Source organism: Odocoileus virginianus, chromosome 21 (genome assembly GCF_023699985.2).
Source record: "Odocoileus virginianus isolate 20LAN1187 ecotype Illinois chromosome 21, Ovbor_1.2, whole genome shotgun sequence".
Classification (NCBI taxonomy): domain Eukaryota; kingdom Metazoa; phylum Chordata; class Mammalia; order Artiodactyla; family Cervidae; genus Odocoileus; species Odocoileus virginianus.
Genome location: NC_069694.1, coordinates 47,867,043 through 47,889,916, shown reverse-complemented (window position 1 = coordinate 47,889,916; position 22,874 = coordinate 47,867,043). Strand labels below are relative to the sequence as shown.

General features: G+C 36.6%; 1 protein-coding gene and 1 long non-coding RNA gene across 4 annotated transcripts in view; one reads left to right on the top strand and one right to left on the bottom strand.

Moving 5' to 3' along the window:
* LOC110133759 (uncharacterized) overlaps window positions 1-22,874 on the top strand; it is a 259,888-nt gene that overhangs the window by 71,206 nt on the left and 165,808 nt on the right. For 2 of the 3 annotated variants that reach the window (XR_002312872.2, XR_011482540.1), the window contains exons 3-5: window positions 13,200-13,274; window positions 13,873-13,987; window positions 21,234-21,264. This is a non-coding gene — a long non-coding RNA (uncharacterized lncRNA). The remainder of the gene's footprint in view (window positions 1-13,199; window positions 13,275-13,872; window positions 13,988-21,233; window positions 21,265-22,874) is intronic. The other variant, XR_011482541.1, reaches the window with a different exon arrangement.
* The window catches only part of ENPEP (glutamyl aminopeptidase), a 78,639-nt gene that overhangs the window by 41,169 nt on the left and 14,596 nt on the right, over window positions 1-22,874 (bottom strand). Inside the window, exons 3-10 of the mRNA XM_020887924.2 lie at window positions 21,202-21,333; window positions 10,362-10,482; window positions 8,851-9,005; window positions 8,588-8,701; window positions 5,376-5,510; window positions 2,947-3,012; window positions 445-510; window positions 158-309 (exon numbers count right to left, since the gene is read on the bottom strand). Of these exons, the coding sequence (XP_020743583.2) occupies window positions 158-309; window positions 445-510; window positions 2,947-3,012; window positions 5,376-5,510; window positions 8,588-8,701; window positions 8,851-9,005; window positions 10,362-10,482; window positions 21,202-21,333 (941 nt within the window). The remainder of the gene's footprint in view (window positions 1-157; window positions 310-444; window positions 511-2,946; window positions 3,013-5,375; window positions 5,511-8,587; window positions 8,702-8,850; window positions 9,006-10,361; window positions 10,483-21,201; window positions 21,334-22,874) is intronic.

Sequence of the window (22,874 nt, the reverse complement as noted above, 5' to 3'; positions counted from 1 at the left end):
AATCCACCATTTTGAACCCAGAGATGACTGAGCTATTTCTAAATGTCTTTATTTCCATAAAGACACTGTGCTTATGAATCAGGTACCGAAGAACAAGTTCTAAATGAATTGCCAGTATTCCATCAAATTTCCCCTGAAGTGCATTATAGAGTCTTACCCAAAAGCTGAATGTGGCTCAGAAGAATTAGCTCTCGAGTCCAACAGAAAACGTTTCTGTGTGATGTTCTTCATATTGTCTACATTAAGTACAGGGTAACCCATCTGATTGGTCCAGGTGTCCATTACTTCTTTCACTGGGAGATTACTTGCCTAAGATTAAAAAAAAAAAATAGAGAATAATCAATCAACAAATAAGGGGAGATAAAAGGATAGAATAATCAGATAAAGAAATGATTGATAAATCATGTTAATCAAAGAAATTTTTGAGGATATACTTCTCATTACCTCTTCAAGTGCTTCCCAGAAATCTGAAGTTTTGGCATTCTGAAATTCGTATTTTTTCAAGTAATTCTGCATGTGAAAGATAAATATTTCAGAAGTCAATGTTTGCTTTTTCCATACTTTCACAACATCAGTGAACTTTTCAACAATCTCACTCTAATGTATAATATAGCAGGTATACTTAGAATGAAAATGGAATGATATTCTGTATGTAAAACATTTCATAACCTATAAAAACACTGTACAAATAATGATTTATTTGTAAAGCATAAGAAATACTTTTTATTATTAATGAGATAAGTTTTTTTTTAGTCTAATGGAATTGTGAACATGAGAGGAAAAGTTTAATTTTTTCAGGATATACAATGCAAGGTACTTAAGGACAGTTGAGTGTTCAGCAGACAGTCAACAGACCGTAACATCTTTGATCTGCTAGGGAAAAAAGACTTATGATTCTATGATGTTCACTTACTAGTGTTAAACTGTCCACTACCAGCTGTATCCCTTACCTTTATTTACACCAGTACTGCTTTCTCATCTCAGACCCTAGATGGCCCTATCACTCATGAGTGGTTTAAGTGATATGCAAAGATAAAAACTGGTAAGCTTGGCTCTAAGCCAGGGCTCTCAGCAAACTTCTTCCATAAAAAGCTGTAAAGATTTTAAGTGTTGTGAGCCATATAAGTCTCTGTCACAACTACTCAACTCTGCCTCCATTGCCCCAAAGCAGCCAAGATAATATGTAAGTGAGTAACCAAGGCTGTTTTCCAGTGAAGCATTATTTATGCACTAATATTTGACTTCCATGCAATGTTCACATGTCATGAAATATGCTTCTTTTGATTTTTTCCAGCCATTTAAAAATGTAGAAATTATTTTCATTTGCAGACCTTACAAAAATGGGTGGTAGACTGGATTTGGCCCACAAGCTATAGGAGTAGTTTGCAGACTTTTGTTCTAAAGAAATGAATATACAGTCTTTGGAATAATAATAATAATGATGATGATAATGGATAAATTGGGGAAATTAAAGTGTAAGCCTTCGTTTTTCAAATATTTTTACAATACAAACACAAAATATTTTTAACTAGAAGGTTCCCCATTTTGTCAGTTCTGGTCCCCAAACCTCTCTGCATATGAGTTTTCAGGGATACTGTGATATCCCTAAAGAAAATTCCTAGTCTTCTAATCTCATAATTGGGCACTACTTGTGGTTCTCCAGGAAACCTTCCAAAACTCCTGGTGTAATCACTTCTCTGTTATGCTCTAGAATTGTCCTGTTTAAAATATGGATGTCTTTGATGGAAACAGAACCTTCTTAAGTGGTCTTTGAGTCTTCAAAGAAAATAAACCAGTGGTTGACTTTGCACATATCATTTTCACTCTAAGTTGCTCTAACTTTCAAGAGGTGCTATACCTAAGTCATGTTATCTTCTAAGTTTCTTTTTTTAGCCATGGAGAGGTAAAACAGTACTAGCAGGACTGCTCCAAGATACCTGGGAGAGAGTTGAAACCAGTTTGAAACGCTGCCTTCATGTTTGTTCCTTTGGTTGGCTGACTGCTCAGCTCTGCCACTGGAGGGCAGGCAAAGGAAGGGAGAGGGAATGGGACGCACAAGGTTCTTGATCTAACTCGCTCCAGAGTTTTGTGTAGGTCATTCTTTCTTAGTCAAATAATTGGACACTTGAAATAGTAATAATTATAATCATAGCTACCTGTTAATGATGATTTTTAGTGAATAGTATCTGCTTAAAATTAATTTCAAGGAACTTCCTTGTATATTCACAGTGTCTTGTACTGAGAAGCATGCAATCTTGGGACTGAAAGGAACCTTAAATACTATTTTATACGACTCTCACATTTTGGGAGTGAAGGAAACTGGTGTCTAGAGAGAAGAGATTTGCCTGAGATTACAGTGAAGAGACTTCTAAGTCCTGGATCACTTTGTGTGGTTTTCATCACGGCTGTTACTGTATTTTAGGTTAGTTTCTTGCTTCTTCTGAGTGAGAGGATTGCAGCTTATAGTATACTAAAAGTAACTCATTTTATCTAGATTAGTGCTTTTGAATATCCTATACTGACATTTTCTTCTTCACTTTGAATAATTACAATATAGTCATTCTAGTCAAAAGTTCATGATGACCTAGATCGCTTGATAATAGTCCGTCAGTTGTTACTGGTAAGCACAAAATGAAACAAACAGTGTTTCTATTACTAATATCTTAGGAAGAGAAAGGACATTTTCCAAGCCCTAACCCTGTAAAGGATATCAAAAATAACTAATCTGTTTAACTTCTCTGTGAAACTTGTGCTAAGTGACAGTTACAGACACAATGTAGGTAACAGATTGTATGTGAAATCACTTTTTTTGAGTTTGCAATATTATCTATTCCTGAACAAGGAAAGTAAAAGTAAAAGGGGAATTGTCCTTAATCACATATCTTAACATTCATCAGTCACATACCAGTGTAGTTTTTTAATAGTATTAAAAGCAATAAATCATACCTGACATCCTGTTTGAAATTTCTCTGGTGTTATCCAGTTTTCAAGCATTCTCAGAATGGAAGCTCCCTATGATGTAAAAGAATGGCAAGAAAAACTAATATAGGATATATAAAAGAAACAAATATCAATGATGTCTACTGGGACTAGTATCTCATGATCATATTTGTGGGATAATGTCTTCAAGATGACTCTGCTAAATGGTTATCAATCTGTGATTCTAGGGTGAAAATACCATCTGGCATACCCCCATATCTATGCTTCTAAAATAACTAAAAGGCAGGAAGAAAAGGATACAAGGGCCATCCTTCCAGAAACCTGAGATTCAAATAATTATTGCACTTCACCACATGAACCAGTAGATGGGGCTTTCCTAATGAAAGAGAAACTTGGGGGGTGGAAAGTATCAAGTCGTCATCTTTGAACAAAGAAAGCAATTTCAGGATAAAATTCTGGCTACTTCTTAGGTATATTGGAATATTTGGGGAACTTATATTTAACAGAGGGGAGTAAATAGTTGAGGGATTAATCAGGTCATATAGTTCAATATAGATTAGACATATAATTTCTAATATAGATTAGACATATAATTTCTAATATAGATTAGACATATGATTTCTAATATAGATTAGACATATAATTTACTGAAGCCCAGGTGGCTCAGTGGTAAAGAACCCGCCTGCCAGTGCAGGAGACACAAGAGATGCAAGTTTAACCCCTGGGCTGGGAAGATTCCCTGGAGAAGGAAATGGCAACCCACTCCAGTATTCTTGCTGGAAAATCTTATGGACAGCGGAGCCTGGCGAGTCTATGGGATCGCAGAGTCGGACACAACTGAGCACTATCCACACACAAAGACATATAATTTAGGCATAAAATGCTTCTCTTCCAAAATGGTTTATCTCACTTGGTTTTATTTAGTCTGAAGCATCTGATGAATACCTCTGCTCTCTACTTGCTTTTCACATGTTATAAGATTAACTCTAAAACACTTTATTGGTAGATTTAAAGGGCTTCCTGGTGTCTCAGTAGTAAAGAATCCATCTGCCACTGCAGGAGACCTGGGTTCATTCCCTGTGTTGGGAAGATCCCCTGGAAAAGGAAATGACATCCCACATCAATATTCTTGCCTGGGAAACCCCATGGACAGAGGAGCCTGGCAGGCTATAATCCATGGGGTTGTAAAGAGTCGGACATGACTTAGTGACTAAACAATAACAATAGCCAAAATAGATTTAAAAATCAATTTTCAGGTAGCTGACCATAGAAACATTGCTTACTCATTTAAATTAGCAATTTTTACTGTAATTTATTAAAATATAAGTTATTTTTGTACCTAGTGGAAGGCTAAAGGCTTAGAAACATGTATTTATTTCTGACCTAATACCTTAAACCCATGGAATATCTGGGACTTAGGAAGAAGATCATTTAATAAATATAAATGTCTCTCCATGAATTATTAGAAATACTATAAGTAGATTCAAAGTTTTCATTTTAACTGAACAATAAAAAGAATCATTGACAATGTAAAAGAAAAACGAATAAAGGAAGCCTAAAAATGCCATGAGAATATATGAGAGGGAAAGCCAAAAAATATGATGCTGTAAGCTTCAAATACTAATATATGGTATTTTTCACTCAAGCCAATTTTATCTACTATTCATTTTAATAATTATCATAGTTTGTCTTAAATAAAACTTTGGGTATCACCTAGAACAATAAAATGTATTAGTTTACAGTGGTTTTTGGACAGCTTAGTATAGTCGGTAAACCATAAGAAGCTGAGGTAGAAAATTGACTAAAATATGCTGCATACAGGTGTGGAATATGTTTTCAGGAGAAGCTACAGAAGAAGAACTTTGTAAGAGAAAATGGGTAGCATGGAACTTTGGGTCACTATGGATTTTCAACACCTTTCATAGAATTTTAGTGGATACAGATGCCATATCTATGACATGCTAACAAAAGTCATTCATCTTTAAATCTTATATGAAACCGGATGAAAGTAATTCCTTAAATGGGCTTGGATTTAAATACTTACTGGAAGCATTCTACTAGAAAAGGTGTCCATATATATGGCATTTCTCATTGACTACAGAAAAAGATTTACTGTCATTCAAATAATCAAATCAAATAATTTTAAATTGGATGTTTAAAGTATAAATGTTCAGTTATCAGAATGAGAGCCATTTTAAGCAAAAGTGAAAAGAGAAACTTTAAAAAAATCTGATTCAGAATTCTGTGACAATGCCCTGCATTGATCATTTCCACTGAAAACTGCAAACTGTGGAATATTCAGCACTGGAATAAGTTCTACACTATTTCCCCAAACCCATTAACATAATCTAACCATTCATACCATTTTTAGGCATTTGCTAAGGAAAAAGCCATTAAACAGGAAGACATTCAAAACAGTGTCATATTTTCCCCACCTTACTATAGGAAATTCCATCAAAAACAGATGTTATTTCATCAGGAGTTGTCACAGTGACTACAATTGGGTGTGAAGATATCAAAGAATCATCCTCTTGCACAGGTAATACATCATCAAGTATCATCTGATCACGCTGAAATAACAATGAACCAAAGAAATATAGCACTTTATACTGGTTTATATATAAAAATATTTATATAATAAAGATTGACTCATGTTATTTAAAGCAAGCATTGGGTGGTCAATTAATCATATTTGGCATTGATTTTTCTACACTGATTCTACACTGATTCCATTCCCTTTCCCTACATATAATTCCTTTGACTTTTCCCCTATATGGCTGGCCAAAAAGACACAAGCATTTATAAATTGTTTCTGCTATTTCTGTATGTCTTTCAGACATGTGCCAAACTTCTCAGACTCTGTTTCCATACCTGAGCAACAGGAATGATGGTATCACCTCACAAATTTGTCTGAGAAGTAAGGAAGAATGTTGATTTGCCAAAAATGGATGTGTTAGGGCTCTTTTCTGCCAACTAATCATTGGAATTTGGATTATTCATTATTGAAGAAAATACTAACTTTTGCATTAGTTCTAATAGTTACCTTCTCATTCCAACCCTAGGTTTTCACAGCAAAATAGAGTGGTTGAGAGGTCTAGCCCTATAGTCAAACTTTGTGGGTTCAAAGCTCATTATCTTGACATGTAAGTTTAAGTAATTTCCCTCATTCATTAAATAGGAGTAATGATGGCAGCTACTTTTCAGAAATGTGCAGAGGATTTAATGAGACAATGCATGCAAGCATTTGACATAGTACCTGGCACAGAGTGAAATCTTAACACATTAGCTCCTATAATCATTTTGATCCTTAATTAGTTAGAATCTGAAATCTAGCTCTAATAAAGCACTGCTAATAAAAAATCAAAATCTTTATTGTCTTACTTAATCAAAAAATATTTCCAAAAGGGAGCATGCTATATTAGTTTACATTTTCCAAGTTTGCGAATTCCATTAATAATAGGCAGGATACTATTGTCAGATGATGAATGTCAATCAAGGTAATTTGATTTAGATTTTAATTTTTGTGCCCCTAAAATGCCCCTAAAATAAGAGGAAAGAATCTTATTCTCAATGTCGGTAAATTTGACTCTAGTCTTGGTTGTGGTACCAATTGTCTATGTAATATTGCAAACTTATATTACCTTCCTGGGCATCAGAGTTTTCACCTGTGAAATGAGGCTCCTCTATTGTGGTACTTAGCAAGCTTTCTTACAATGCATCTTTGTTCATCTACCCCCTCCACCACCAGACCCTAAATTGGGAGCTTTTATAAGGGCAGGAAGTGTGTGTGTTTTATTTAGTTTTGGGTCCTCTATAGTGTTCATTGAATGAAGAATGAATGAATGGATGAAGAATGAATGAGTTGGATCATATGATTACATTTCATTTAAGAACTGAATACTAAATTCTTCTAATGTTTAATTGGTGTTTTTTAAACATTAAAAATTAAATGTTAAAATATTACATATTATATTATGCATAATATAGTAATATTAAAATGTTATAATTTCTTATATCTTGATATACAGAGTTACTTTATAAAAAGTAAAGGACAAAATAACTTTTCATTTATATAGTTTAATTTCAATAAATTACAAAATCAGCATTTTTCAACATAAATGAATGGTCTTCAGCTAGGGGAATTTTGTCCAAGTGACATATGAAAATATGTGGGGAAATTTGGGGTTTTACAACTGAGGTGGAGAGTTACCTGAATCTAGTAGATACAGGCCAGGGATGCTGCTAAATAGCCTACAATACACAGAACACCCCCACAACAAAGAAATATCTGGCCCAATAGTTCCAGATGAAAAATCCTGATGTAGATTAAATTTTAAGGAAGCAATTGTTGCAAATTAATTTTTTAGTTTTTTTTTTTCACTTATTTTTATTAGTTGGAGGCTAATTACTTTACAGTATTGTAGTGGTTTTAGTTTTTAAGCCAGGTAGTGCAAACTTAAAGAAGTTTGAACTCAATGGCAGCCCACTCCACTGCTCTTGCCTGGGAAATCCCGTGGACGGAGGAGCCTGGTGGGCTGCAGTCCATGGGGTCGCGAAGAGTCAGACACGACTGAGCGACTTCACTTTCACTTTTCACTTTCATGCACGGGAGAAGGAAATGGCAACCCACTCCAGTGTTCTTGCCTGGAGAATCCCAGGGAGGGGGGAGCCTGGTGGGCTGCCGTCTGTGGGGTCGCACAGAGACGGACACGACTGATGTGACTTAGCAGCAGTGCAAACTTAAAGGACTTCAAGTATATAATGGTCTTCTCATTCTGTTCAGTAGAGGGCAGTAGTCTATAGAGTAGACAACCTTCTGTAACGCTTCTCTCACACGTCTACATGCTTAACACTTTTATATACACAGACTGATAAGCCTGGTGGCTTGCAATGTGTGAAGCGTCTGCCTGCAATGTGGGAGACCCGGGTTTGATTCCTGGGTCGGGAAGATCCCCTGGAGATACACCATCTAAATATATTTGAAAACAGATATAGCTTTTCAGGAAAACAATATAAGTTCATAGAAGCCTCTGTTCCAGGCTCCTCGGGGACACACAGTATAATAATAGTAATTACCTGTACATTTTTCCAGGCGCTTTTAAGCTTACAAGATAGAGAACAATGTTCTTCTTTAATGGATAGAACGGCCTTAGAGAGACTATGTAACTTGCTCAAGGTCACATTCCCTGTGACACACCTTAAAATGATGCATCCAGGATTTAAACCTGAGTCTAACTACCAAGTTTATGTGCTTATCTCTTTGCCACATCATTTCAGCAAACTGTGTAAGGGGAGTCATTTATAAAATTAGGCCTTTTTCAAAGGGTTGGAACTACAGGCACTTTCTTGAACACAGAGTTCACACGGTTTAAGCTCGACATTTTTGCCTGCCTTGGCGTATGTTCTTGAATGGCTCTACCAGCGGCATCCTAGGCTTGTGGTGTTCAGCTGCTCTCTAGTGCTCGGGTGTAGGCTCTGAGCATGGTGTAGGCTCTGAGCCAGCTGGCTCCACCCCATCCCCCCAGTGCAATTGCCAGTTCAGTACTGCACGTGGTCCCCAACTCAGGGCCTTTGTCATAGTCCAAAGTCTCCAGTCTGCTTGGCATGAGGATAATAGAGATTTAAAATTTATGTGTTTCAAGCTCACCATTCGCCAGTCTGTTTCTGCATGGTCTACTCCCAGGTACTCAAAGAAGGAAGCAAATCCTTCATTTAGCCACAAATCGTCCCACCATTCCATGGTCACGATATTTCCAAACCACTGAAATTATAAGTAATAAAGAGATAGTTAAATTCCCATGCCTGTGGTACAGAGGCCTAGGAATCTGCAATGACATAGAAGTAGCAGACATCATACTCAGCGTTTATTTCCTGCTTTATTTCCCCCTAGTTGATGCTAAGGATCTCTACCTGATGCACAAGCTCATGGGCTATCACAGCGGCCACCCTCTGTTGGTTTGATGAGGCAGATTCTTTAGGGTCATAAAGCAGGTTTGTTTCTCTGTAAGTGATGAGTCCCCAGTTCTCCATAGCCCCAGTGCCGAAATCTGGAATAGCAATTTTATCTATGGAAAAAGAGTCCAGTGAGAAATACATTCTTTCCATTTTGTTCATAACATTTCTTACCAAATTAAGTTCTTTAGATGAATGTTTTTTAACAGGCTAAAAATAATTTCTCAGAGTGAAAAACAATCATCTGTTTGTATAAACTTTTTAGTCTTTAATGTGCTCAAAATTTCCATGGAACTTTTCCTGTTGACTCCAGAAATCAGTGTCTTTTATTTTTTAAGAATATGATTGGCAATGCTCTTTCCACGTCCTCTATAATTTTATGTCTTTTGTTTCTTTCTGTATTTCATTTTTATTTGCTTTTTTCCCATGACTTTCATTTAGATAATACCAAGCTTCTGTTTTGGAGGATATGCTATAAGGAATAAAATGGTGAGAATTCTACTTTCCAGGTTATCATGGGTGGTACAAGAGAAATAAACAGAAAAAGACTTTTAAATTAATGTGCTTAATATCTTATTAGATATTATGCTGATTTTTGTGAAGTATTTCTCTTCCTGTCTCCTTCTCTGATAGTTGTGAAGCAATCAAAAGAAAGGGGGGAGGAGCTTCCACAAAGTTTTTCAGAGCCACAGCCATTCCCATGTAGAGAATTTGGCATTCCAGTTGCTTTGCATTGGTAATTTATTAAAGTAAGGGCAGAAATAGAAAAAGAGAAGTCAGTTGTTGGTTGGTTGGTTTTTTTGTTGTTGTCTTCATTTCATCCCTACAGTCATCTGTATGGGTGTTACATTTGCAGTCTTTGCTTATACCACTCGAACTTACTAATAAAGTGTTTCTGTTACTGATGGATGTATCATCCACACCATTTTGATTATAGCACTGTTTTTATTTTCAAAAGAAAACATGTTCCCCCATCCTTCATATTAGAAAAAATATTTACAGTAGGAGCACCAGCTCATTTTAACTGCTAGAGAATCTAGAATTAGTCTTCTACAACCATGGAAAGACTGGAAGTACGTAAGACTCTAACAGCATTATTTATCCCTATTATCTGTTAACTCACTGATGGTAGGAAGGCAATGTAAACTATTTGGATGGGTACTAATTTTGAAATCAACAAATCTAGGTTGCTCATTCTGGCTCCATCATTATCAGTGTCTGTAGTTTAATCTTTATTTGGAAATAAAATACATTTATCAGGTAAGAACAGAGAATAGACATTACTTTTGGAGGAATCCAGAATGAATCTTTCAGCATCCAGTAAGTGTTAGACAAATAGTGTAGGCATATGATAAAAAGGCTAATGGATAACCATTAACTCAGGATGCTAAAAGTGGAGGAAGTGAATTAACTTAGATGAAAAGAAAAGCAATATTAAAAATAAGAAAATTTAAAAAAATGGTTCTCACCTAATTTAGGAAGAGAATAATTCATAGCAAAGTAGGCTTCAAAATAGTCAAACACAGTTTTAGTTATGTTTGCAGCATATTCAGCTGTGTGCTTTTGCTCTGGCTGGACATATATAGTGAGCTATTAAAAAACAGAAAAATTCAGTGAAAATTCTTCATTTGGTAAAACACAAAAACTATGATTCATGACATAGTAGAAAGAAGGTGGGCTTTGGAGCCAGACAAGTCTAATTGAATCCCTGTTCTGCATGACCTTGGGCAAATCACTTCACATCTCTGAGACTCGGGTGTAAAGGAGAAGAATACTGCCTAACTCACTAAGTAATTTCATCAAGAACTATAAATAACTAAAGACACAATGGTTGGCATAGTGTATGATATATTTGTAAAATATTATTACTTTTTTTCTACTTAGAGCATATATTGTCATCTTAATATTTATGTATCTAGCTATGTATCTCTGTGTAATTTGTCTTTGAGGAAATGAGGCATATGATTTTTCTTATCTAAAGAGCCCTTACATACATGTTTTCCATTTATGCTTTTCTATTCATTGCCACCAAATTACCATTTTGATATTTTAACTGTTCTACTCTCAGAGTCTAAAATACAGTGATTCAAAATTTTCTTAAGAGGGAGGCATCTTGATAAGCTACATCTCTAAATACCCAGGATATTATTTTATGCCATGATATAATTTATAAATCAAACTAAGGGTAGACTTTTTACTCCCCAGTTCTAAGCATGTATAAGCCTGTATAACCCAGCCAGCACAATATTGGAGGAGAAAAACAATAATGAAAAATTGATACTATCTGACTCCAAGACTTACTGTAATGCTACAGTAATCAAGACAGTGTGGTATTAACAAAACAATAGAAAAATAGATCAGCACAAGACAATAGAGAGCCTAGAAATAGACCCACATAAAAATAGTCAATTGTTATTTGACAGAGGAGTAGAGGCAATGCAGCGGAGCACAGACAGTCTCAAGAAATGATGCTGGAATAACTGAACATCCACATGGAAAAAAGTGAATCTAGACACAGCCCTTACACCCTTCACAAATATTAACTTAAAATTGATTGCATACCTAAATATAAAACACAAAACTATAAAACTTCTTTAAGATAACATAGAAAATCTATCAATAGATGATGTTGGATATGAAAGTGATTTCTTAGCTTCAAAACCAAAGGCATAAACTATGAAAGAAAAACTGATAAGCTGGGCTTCATTGAAACTTTTGCTCTGTGAAAGGCAGTGTCAAAAGAATGAGAAGATAAGGCATAGACTGGGAGGAAATATTTATGAAAGGTCCATCTGATAATTATTAAGAGAAGAAGAAGGCAAACAACCTGATTTAAAAAAATTGGCCAAAGGCCTTAACAGACACCTCACCAGGGAAGATATACATATGGCAAGTAGGTATGTGAAAAGCTGATTCATATCATATTCATCAAGGAGATGCAATTAAAATAACAATGAGATACCACTACAAACTTAAAATGCCAAAATTCAAAATGCTGACACCACTAAATGCTGATGAGGCTGTGGAACAATAGGAACTCCTATACATTGCTGGTGAGAATGCAAAATGGTACAGCCACTTTGGAAGACAGTTTTGGCAGTTTCTTATAAAATTAAACATACTTTTACCATATGGCCCAACAATTGTGCACCTTTGTATTTACCCAAAGGAGTTTAAAACATATCTTGCACAAAAATGTTTATAGCAGTATTAGTCATAACTGCCAAAACTTGGAAGCACCCAAGATATCTCTCATGTATCACATAAACTGTGAACAATGGAATATTATACAGTGCTAAAAAGAAATTAACTATGAAACCATCACAAAAAAACAGGGAGAAACCTTAAATGCATATTACTAAATGAAAGAAACCAATCTGAAAGGGCTACATACTGTATGATTCCAACTATATGACATTTTGGAAGAGTCAAAGCTATGGAGACAGTAAAGAGATGAGTGGTTGGCAGGCTGAGGGGTGAAGGGTGGAGAGATTAATAGGTAGAGCACAGATTTTTAGAGCAGTGAAAACACTCTGCATGATACAGTAATGATGGATATTTGTCATTATACATTTGTCCAAATACATAGAATAAACAACACCAAGAATGAACCCTAAGGTAAACTATGAACTTTGGGCATTATGATGGTTCAATATAGCTTCATCCTTGGTAGCAAATGTACTGTTTGGAGGAGGGGTATTAATAATGAGGAAGGATATGCTTGTGTGGGAGCTGGTGGGGGGTGGGGGAGCTTAAATAAAATCTTTGTACCTTCCTCTTCATTTAGTTGTAAACCTAAAACTGCTCTAAGAAAGCAGACTTTTTAACAAAGTTTTTGAGGAATTCAAATGAACTGTACTTGTTGAACTTGAGGCCTGATTCTAAAACCTCAAATAAAGCAAAAGATGCAGTCATCTGGTAAGTTTAAGCCTGTCTACCTAACTAGAACTGGGGCCTCATCACTTTTTAATAAGGAAAAATGAAAAATTATGCCTACTCTTTTCCTTTTTTATTATTTCAAATGCATTGTTAGTTTTGCTATTCTTTTAGGCTCACCCCTTTAGCTGTCTTTTCTTAGAAGTGAAGAACAAAAGGAAAGATCCAATCATTTAAGGGGTGAGTTTCTAAAATCATCTTAAATTACCAGCGCCTAGTGTTCTCCCAGATACTGGGTGATTAACATTCTTGCTTTATTTGCATAAATAAAGTTGTATTCATCTTCATCTCAAAAGCCTACAAAATTCACTCATTTATCAGCCTTTCTTTTAGATTTCATTTTTATTTATTTTTAAATTTTTGTTTTTCAGAAGAGGTGGTATATTTCCTCACTGCCACTGCCCTCCTGTTCTCTTTGTGAACAACGACAAGCATTTTCCAAGATGGTAAGTAAAGCTGAGGATCCCGTTGGTGGTCACCAAACAAAGCGAAGGTAATTGCCCCCTATGAAATCAAAACCATCATGTTCACATAGCATTACCGTGTCGTAAACTGAGGTTCTCAGAATTTTTCACCGGTGAGCTGATTAGTATGTCAGGACTTCCTCAGCCTTTCTGTTCTCTTCTGTTAAAAATTTCAGAAATGGTAGTTTCTCTTGACTCACTGTGCTGTTATCTATACACTCTGTACATTTATGTTGCGCATAATATTTGGAGAGTGAAAGAGGGTTAAAAAGAGGAAGAGGCGATAACAGGCAGGTCTCCCATGTTAAGTGGAGCAGTGGGGAGGAGAAAGGACTGCTTTTTCTGCCAGTATGTTCTTATTGCCCATGCTGGTAGACTGACTTCCTTCAATCAGAAGGCTTCTGAGACAACGTAATCAGGTTTTCCTTACTCTCCATACTTCTGTTGTCAGCAGCAACAGGAATGCAGTGTCCTTAAATAGAGTTGTGTTCATGTAAATCCAATAAAAATAAAAGTAACACCTTCCTCTGTTGTTTCTGAGAAACTGAACATCACAGAGAAGTATGTTCTGTCTTTACAGTCTTGCCAGTCTGCAGATCACCTGTGATTGATGACCTTTATTTTGATGCGTCATCTTTTATGACCACTGAGATATGGTCATATTTGATCAACTTTGATCAACGAGGTAAGCTGAGGTAAGCAATTTGATCAACTGAGATAAGCAATCACAGAATATAAAGACGCAGCCCATTAACCTTGTAAGAGTATTAGCCAGAGCATATCTTTATGTCCTATCTGCTATATATCATAAACATATTTTTATTTTAAAGATAGCTTTCTGTAGGCTTTGGGAGGAGTAGTTAACTCCCCTCCATCATCTGCTAAGCTTCAGCACTTCTGTCCATGACAAAGTTCAGTCAGTTACTCCTAAATTGTCATTGCTTTGTAATAAACTATTGTTCTAAATTTACATGCTTGCTTTACTGAGATGATTTTTTTCAAGCATGTGACTAGCCATATTGAAATAGCATGGGGTAAGGAAGAAGATATGCATGTATATTCTTTCTTCTTAATTTCTAAAAAGTCACATATGCCTTTATTATTTAAAGACTTTATTAAAGGTTAATTGTAAAGGTTTTATATAAGCTTAATAACTACAGCTATCTATGAAGTGTGTAAGTCTTCAAGAACCTACCTAACTTGAATGCATATATTTAGTTTTAGATACTAAATTCTCTAAGTGGACTAAATTACTGAGATATACCACTGTTGGATACTATTGGTGTAGCAGTGTTAATCGCTCAGTCATGTCTGATTCTTTGCAACCCCATGGACTGTAGTCCACCAGGCTCCTCTGTCCATGGGATTTCCCAGGCAAGAATACTGGAGTGGGTTGCCATTTCCTTCTCCAAGGGATCTTCCCAACCCAGGGATCTCCTGCATTGTAGGCAGATTCTTTACCATTTGAGCTACAGGGAAGACCTGTTGGATACTATTAGGCATAACTCAAAGCACTGAACCTACTGAACTAGCATCAAATGTAAAATCTGGGCTTCCTGGTCTATATGCAGTTGATTATTCTTTTCGGAGGTGTGCTTCATCTCTTTTATCAATGTTGTTGTTGTTGCCTTTCTCTTATCACATGGGAACCCTACCCAAGAAGGCTTTTAGAGTTGTTAATATTATCCCTTTAATTAAGGGTCTCCAGGAATTTGAGAAATGGAATTTAAGTCCACAAGAATTTATTCTAATTGGTTGCCGTCACTTCTTTTATGTGTAATCATTATGGTTAATTATTAGTCTTACTGAGTACTTAAAAATTTTCAGGTAATCTGACACTTACCATGCACATCAATCCTATTAATCTGGCACTATTAATAATAATAATAATAGAGTATAATATTTTGCATCACTAATGATATCTTTACTCCAATGCTTTCATTAGCCCAGTTTCCACAATTACAGAATCCAAAGAGTTTTGAAAATCCAAAGTTTTCTTTTTTTAATATGTTCTCAGAAAATTAAGTTGGTGGTATCATCTGACCAGAACTGAGAGGAAATTTTTTTTTAATAACTTATTTTTCTCACTACAAAAGTATTGCTGTAGAAATACTACTATTTGATTATAAGGAGCTGCCCCAAGATCCCACTGCAGTTACTCAATAATACTCAATATTTGCACATACTGCCTTTCACAAATCTAAAAATTTCTCAATTCCAACATGCAACTAATCACAAAGATTTTAGATAAGGATTGTAAACTTCTATCTCAAATTTTAAAGTTTGAAGAGTTTTAAAAGTCAACTTCCAATTGTATATATGAGGAAAATGTATACACAAGAAAAATGCAGACAAAACTGACACTAAACTTCAGCACAAAGTCTGTTTTTTACTATATTGTATTGCTTCTTTTCTCTACTCCTAAGAATGAAGCCTGACTTTCCCAAGTTACAAAACAGAGATAACAGCAGTATGTAACTAATAGTTAATGTGAGCATTAAATAAGCTAATGCATAAGCAATACTTGACACATAATAGTTTTTATGTGTTCCATCAAGAACGTTAGTATCATCAGAGATAATACATTGAATGATTATCCCCTGTAATTTTCTTTGTCTGTACTTCCTTATATGTGGGATATCCATTAGGAATACCATTAGGATTACCACTAGGAATACTAGGAGAATGAAGAGGGAAAAAAATAAAATGTTAAGTCCAGAATAGGCTTTTCACACCCACACAAATAAATTTGAAAGCCAAAACCTTTTGATTTGCAAGAGCCTGGTTGGAAAAGGCTTTAGCAATCAAAACAGAAGGCAAGGGAAAAAGTAAACCACAGAGTTTATGCTTTAACAATAGATTGGAAAGAGACTGGAGTCAAGTCCAGAGGGCTGTGTGTCAATAAATGACTACCCCAGGAGAGGGGTAGTAAGGTTGAAAGGGCAAGACTCTGGAAGGGTGTCTTAGAGTCTGAGATAAAGGCAGTGAACTTGGAAAGACCATGTGAACAAAAAGGAATCAAACTGGCCACTGCCAGCTGGTCAGAAGTCCAGCCAACACCTGCAGGGTTCCCACCGCCGCCTGTGAGTCCTGCAGGCCCACTGTGCCTGGGGCCATGTTTTTATTGCCTTTGTCTGCCGAGTGTCTTCTATGGACAGAGGTGACTAGATATCCAAGTTTGCCCAGAAATGTCCTGGGATTCTAAGTCTGTTGTTTATCTGTTTACACCTCTTACCCCAGCATAATTCATAACACCTCTATTATTTATGCTCTCTAAATAATAAAATATTTGGTCACTCTACCCACTGACAACAGCCTGCCTTTCCACTGCCAATCATCCATCAGACTTAGCACCTGTTCATCTCTTGAGATTTCTCCATCTTATCTGAATTGTTCCAAATAGACACACTCTTTTATGTGGCCCCTGACTCTTGCAGAGCCCCCTGTTTTTGTTTTTCCTGTTTTAGAAGCTGAGATCTTTGGCACCAAAGGGATGGTATGATCAAAGACCTTAAAACACAGTTGGGTGACAGTGGACAGTGGTGACCACCTACGTTTCACATGTCCATTGAGGTGTAGATATCTTAGCACGCCCTATCATATTTCACTCCCTTTAGGACTTAGCATACTATTTGTGCACATAGTAGGTGCTCAATAAAGACTGACAAAATGTTGGGGGGAACCTCAGTTTTATTATCAATGCTGATATAGCCAGGATGAGAAAGAGAAAATAATTTGATATTGTTTTTAATTCTGTAAATTCATGTTTAAGTTACATAGTATTACTGGATATCATCAGTGTGTTTAATTTTATAACTTTGCATGTGTGCTAATTTGCTTCAATCATGTCTGACTCTTTGTGACCCGATAGACCGTAGCCTGCCAGGTTCCTCTGTCCATGGGATTTTCCAGGCAAGAATACTGGAGTGGGTTGGTTGCCATGCCCTTCTCCAGAGGGTCTTCCCAACCCAGGGATCTAACCTGTGTCTCTCAGTCGCCTGCATTGGCAGGTGGATTCTTTACCACTAGCACCACCTGGGAAGCATGTCCTTCTAAATATTCTTCCAGCAGTAGACAGAAATTTGGGGAGGAGGAATACTTAGGTAAAAAGAATTGTGATATTTTGGTTCTTTAAGTTTTGTCTGTGATCCTGCTTTTATCACAGGGATGTGATAAACTCTTCCTAAATTTTAGATTGTCCCTTATCCATAGATAAATTATTATAAATGTGGAAAACCTTGGCTCGAAGTTTGGGTGGCTTAGGACTGTGTTTTTGCTGTGGCTTTGAAGTTTCAACATGTGTTCAGGATGCTGAGTCCCAGAGCTCGGCAGGCATGAGGTGCTGTTTGAGACGCAGCCCAGAATCATCACTTAGGTTACACAGAACATTTATTTACTGGCCGCTCACTTCTCATCTAAGTCAAAATTTGCGTAGTTTGATGCGTGGTGATGATCATGACTACAGTAGAGTTTTTTCAAAACAAATAATTAACCTTAAAAAATCTAACTTACCTCACAGAATTTTATATACTTCTTTGTTAATATTATTTTTGTAAATTTAAATAAAGAATAAGAATCATTAGCAATCTTCTGTGACTTCCTGAATTAAATGCATTCCTTCAGGGAAGATTGATAGCCCTTAATTTAGAATAGTCCTTCCAGTAAAGAAATTAAAAAAAAAAAAAAAAACCTCATTGAAATAAAAATGTTGTAAAAATCAAACTCATTCTGAAAATGTACCACAAATAGCACATGTTTTTTGAGAATATGGAGAAAAGGGAAACCTTGTACACTGTTGGTGGGAATGCAGATTGGAGCAGCCCCTGTGGAAAACAGTGTGGAGGTTCCTCAAAAAACTAAAGATAGAGTTACCATATGGTCCAGCAACTACACTGCTGGGTATACATTCAAAGGAAACAAAAACATTAATTCAGAAATATATATGCACCACAGTTTTCATAGGAGCTTATTTACAATAGCCAACATACAGAAGCAAACTAAGTGACTGGCAACAGATGAATGAAGAATGTGTGGTGTGTATATATACACAATGAAATACTACTCAGCCAAAAAGGAAGGAAATTTTGACATTTGCAACAACATGGATGGATTGGAGTGTATTATGCTGAGTGAAATAAGTCAGACAGAGGGAAACAAATACTCTCTGATGTCACTTATATGTGGAATCTGAAAAAATGAAACAAACGTGAATATAAGAGAAAAGAAAACGGACTCACAGATATAGAAAACAAACTAGTGGTTACCAGTGGGGAGAGAGAAAAAGGGAGGGGCAAAATATAGGTAGGGGATTAAATGGTACAAACAACTATATATAAAATAAATATTGTACAGCCCCAGGAATATAGCCAAAATTTTATAATAACCACAAATAGAGTATAACCTTTAAAATTATGAATTGCTATGCTGTACATCTGAACTTTATATAATATTATAAACCAACTATACCTCAATAAAAGTGTAATGCAACTGACAGTCACAAAAGGAAATATGCAAAGTTAAGTCTTTTGAACTACATTCCAAACTTGGTTACCTTTTTTCCTAACAATTTTTTAGGGTTGGGTCCCTAATCTTCAAGAGCAACAAGGACATTTTAAACATAGTGAATGGTTCAGGTACTAATATTTGCTATCAGAAGAACATAGGCTTTGACTAGGTTTTTATTGATGTAAAGTAGTTCTTGCCAGAATGGTGACTTCAGTCAGGGTATTATAGAGTCTTGGATTGTACAGTATAACCTGATTGTGAAAGCAGGTGATACATGTACCAGAATAATACTGTCAGAAGTGGAGTGGATAAGAACGGTTTTCTGATTCATGAAATTTCTACTAAAAATGTTGTATTACACAAAAACCAACTTCATTTGTTAGGGGGACCAGTAATATGGAGACTTTGGTTCCAGAGCATACAGCATATTAATGCTTTAATATACGCCCACTTCTCCTAACAGGCTTCCCTGGTGGCTCAGCGGTAAAGAATCCACCCAATGCGGGGTACGCAGGTTCAATCCCTGGGTCGGGAAGATCCCCTGGAGAAGGAAATGGCAACCCACTCCAGTATTCTTGCCTGGAGAATCCCATGGAGGGAGGAGCCTGGTGGGCTACAGTCCCTGGGGTCGGAAGGAGTCAGACATGACTTAGCAATTAAAGGGGAACCACACTGCTCCTACCAAACAGAAATGACAGTTGCAACATAGAAGTGGAAAGCCTACAAGACACATCAGGGCTTCAGACAGCATAATCATCTCTGTGGAGTGGATAAAAATACAGAGCAGTTGGCAGGAACTAAACCTATCGGCCTGCTGGGCTCTGGGTTTGGAAGGAATTAGCAACAAGTTCCTGGGGGTTACAGCCATGTCATGCTTTGAAAGTTATGTTCTTAAACTCTGACTACTATTTCTGATTGTTTTCTCATAGTTTTCTGTTTTTATTTTACGGTGGTCATATCTTCTTGAATCTGAGGGTAATAATTAAAGGCTGGGTGTGTGAGAATGTTTAATCTTTATGGCTTTTTTTGGTTTCTAACTATTACTATTTGCTCACACTGTGCTTGGCTGTTTATTTGTCTTGGATTTTCTCTTTTATGTTGCTTGTTTTCCTCATATGCTGGTTTGTCTTAGGCTGTCTGTTTAGCTATAAGAATGTAGTACTGTGAGAATAGTGTGGGTTCCCACTGAGGTTACTTTTAAGTAGATAAAAGTGGTGTGGTTTTCCTGTAATTCTCTCTGGAGTGGGAAATTGTACTGGAGCATCTGTGCTTGGGTGCTAAGTGCTAGATTTCACTTTAGAGTGAATGGGTAGGGAGCCAGTCAAATGCCATCGAGGCAGAATTTACCTTGGACTGACATTCACACTAGATGCCTTTAAGTTCTCCTGCAAGGTTCTGTTCCATTTTGAAGAAAAGAGCCCCACAGGTTTTTGCAGGAGGGAAAACTCTGGCTAGCTGTCTTCTATAGATAGGCTGGAGGGAGAAGTACCTCTTCCCTCCAGTGACTGGTGAAGAGATAAAGATATTTTTCAGGATATCACATTTCAGGAGGTTTACAGCAGGGTACATTGTTGGAAAAGAATCTGGAATTTGAGTCTCCACACTTGCCGGTTGCATGATTTTGAGAAAATTACTTAAACCCATTATTTCAGTTTTCTCAGTTGTAAAGTGGGAGTGATGATTACTTCCTTATAAAATTACACTACAAAGAATATAATGTTTCATATGTATACTATATGGCACAGAGGCAGACTAACCATTAGATAGCAAGATTAGGGCATGAGCAGAATGAGGGCCTCCAAAAAGAGAAAAATAATTAGGTAATAATTAGGTAAAAGTACTGAGTATTTAATTTTTCAAGAGAAAATTATTAAGTTCATCATTTTGATTTTTTTTAAAAGCTTATTTGTATTTTCTTACATTTTTAAGAAAATTGTTTTTGATACCTTGCTGCAGTCTTATGTTGAATTACATATTGGGATGGCACCACAAACATCTCAGTACTTAGTTACCTGAAGGATATTTATCTACCTCTGATTTCCTCCTTTCCCTCTGGCCTCCATCTTGGACGCCACCCAAACACATAAACCCAATCATTTTACTAAATTGAGCATGCTCAAATATTTAATACCTTTATGCTGATATCCTTAGAAACTAGCTTTGGATTCATAGTGAATACTCTCCTGAAATAATTCAAGGCCATCCATTCCTGTGGCTGTTTTGTTTATTTTTCACCTGGGTCCTTTCAGCTTACATTTTTCTATATTGTTCAGTGTTTCATCAGACTCACAGACCTTGGTGACTAATGGGCTTTTCTAGTGTGGGGTAAAAAGAAACTGTTCAAAAAAAGTAGACAATCACAAATGCATAGGTGGTAAATTTTTAAAAATATAGTGGTACTCACAGGTATCCCCCTGTTTGATATTCTCGTTACAGAGTCAAACTGATGTACCGCAAAGCACACCAGGTAAGTACTCATGGGAACAGACTTCTGGAAAGTTGTCCGATTCCATTTATCATCCACCGACTCTTCTTTCTATTGAAAGCAAAAGATAATCTTTTGTTTATAAAATGATCAATCATGGACAAGACAAACAGTTACTCTAAACCTGGCTTTCCAGTCAGAAAAAAAGCTTGTCAAAGCATAATCATAGCAAGAAATTTTACCCCTAAATGGTGATGTTGAAAAGACTGGAGGAAAATTCATTTTATTTTTAGCATTGTGAGAGTGTGATTGAACTATATACTGTATGAGGTTTCTTAGGGAGAAGTTCAACTTTGTGATATAAACTAGATAGGAGTTTATCTGTCTGCATTAAACACAAAATCCTGACCATAATATTTGAGCACTTAGTGAAGAATAGGCTAGTGATCAGTGCCTTGCACACAGGAAGAACTAAGCAGGTATTTGCTAATTTGACTACATGCAAGAGGGCATTAGCTGTGCCAGGCATAGCAGGAGGTCGGGTTGTCTCTGGCTGTCTCCATCAGAGACCTAAGGTATGGTCACTAAAGTCACCGCCTTGGTTACCGTGGAGAGAGAGAAAGACTGTATCACTTGCTGCAGCTACCAACTCCATCTGTCTGGTTTTCTGGCCACGCCACTTTGCCTTCCTCACTGCCAGGCACCAGTCCTAATACTTCATCCATGAATACTTGCCTAATTCCTGCTGCCCATTGTGGAAGCACGTCCACATGCCCTGCAGCCACACACTGAGTCACTCTACGGGGAAGTTAAAAAAGGATGAAGAGAGGGAGGCTGGATTAGAGCTTGATGCCTCACAGACAAGGCAAGCATGTGCTTGGAGAGAAGAGTTGAAGCCCCAGCAGTTGCTCTGTGATAAAAGCCTGTAGTAGTTCTGATATCCTAAGGCTATTCACCTTCCTCCAGGGCTAGTTTCTGAAACTAGGTGAAGGTGAAGAAGTGTGTACCTTGCACAACAAAACGGTCCTGTGGGAGAACCTTAAACAGCAGTTAGTAAAGTCTGCATTCTTCTTCCTCCCGCCCTCACATGCCAAGAATTCTGATGGCGTTGTACTCTGACCCAGTCCTCTGGATTAATGTATCATCCCCTAAGGTCATCTTTTCCTCTTTCTTCTCCAGTCAAAACCCAACTGCCTAGGAGTCTGACACTAGAAGAAAAGCTTGCATTTAACCTTCTTAAAGCTTTTGTTTGCTTTTTTGAGGAATATCTGTAATTAAAGAGGATGATTTCAGTGATTATACTTCAGATAGTGGATCAGAAAGATGGGAAGTATAATGTAGACACAGTGCTTTTCTGGTATTGGGTAGGTGACAATTATATCTAAGGATGAGCTTCACCCTTTTACATGTCAAAGATATGAGGCATAATAAACCTCAACCTTGAGGGTAATGATCCTTTAGTTAAGTGCGTTACCCATTATAGGGTTGAGGAGCTGGAACAGAGGGAAGAGTCATGTTAATAATAATACAAACAGAATTTATTGTAGCCTTTTTTTTTTTTTAACATTTAATGAGTATTTCTGGTTCACTAGAATACCTATGGGCATGGTGATCCCTGGAATTGGTAGCTATATTTCAACATTTAAGTGATG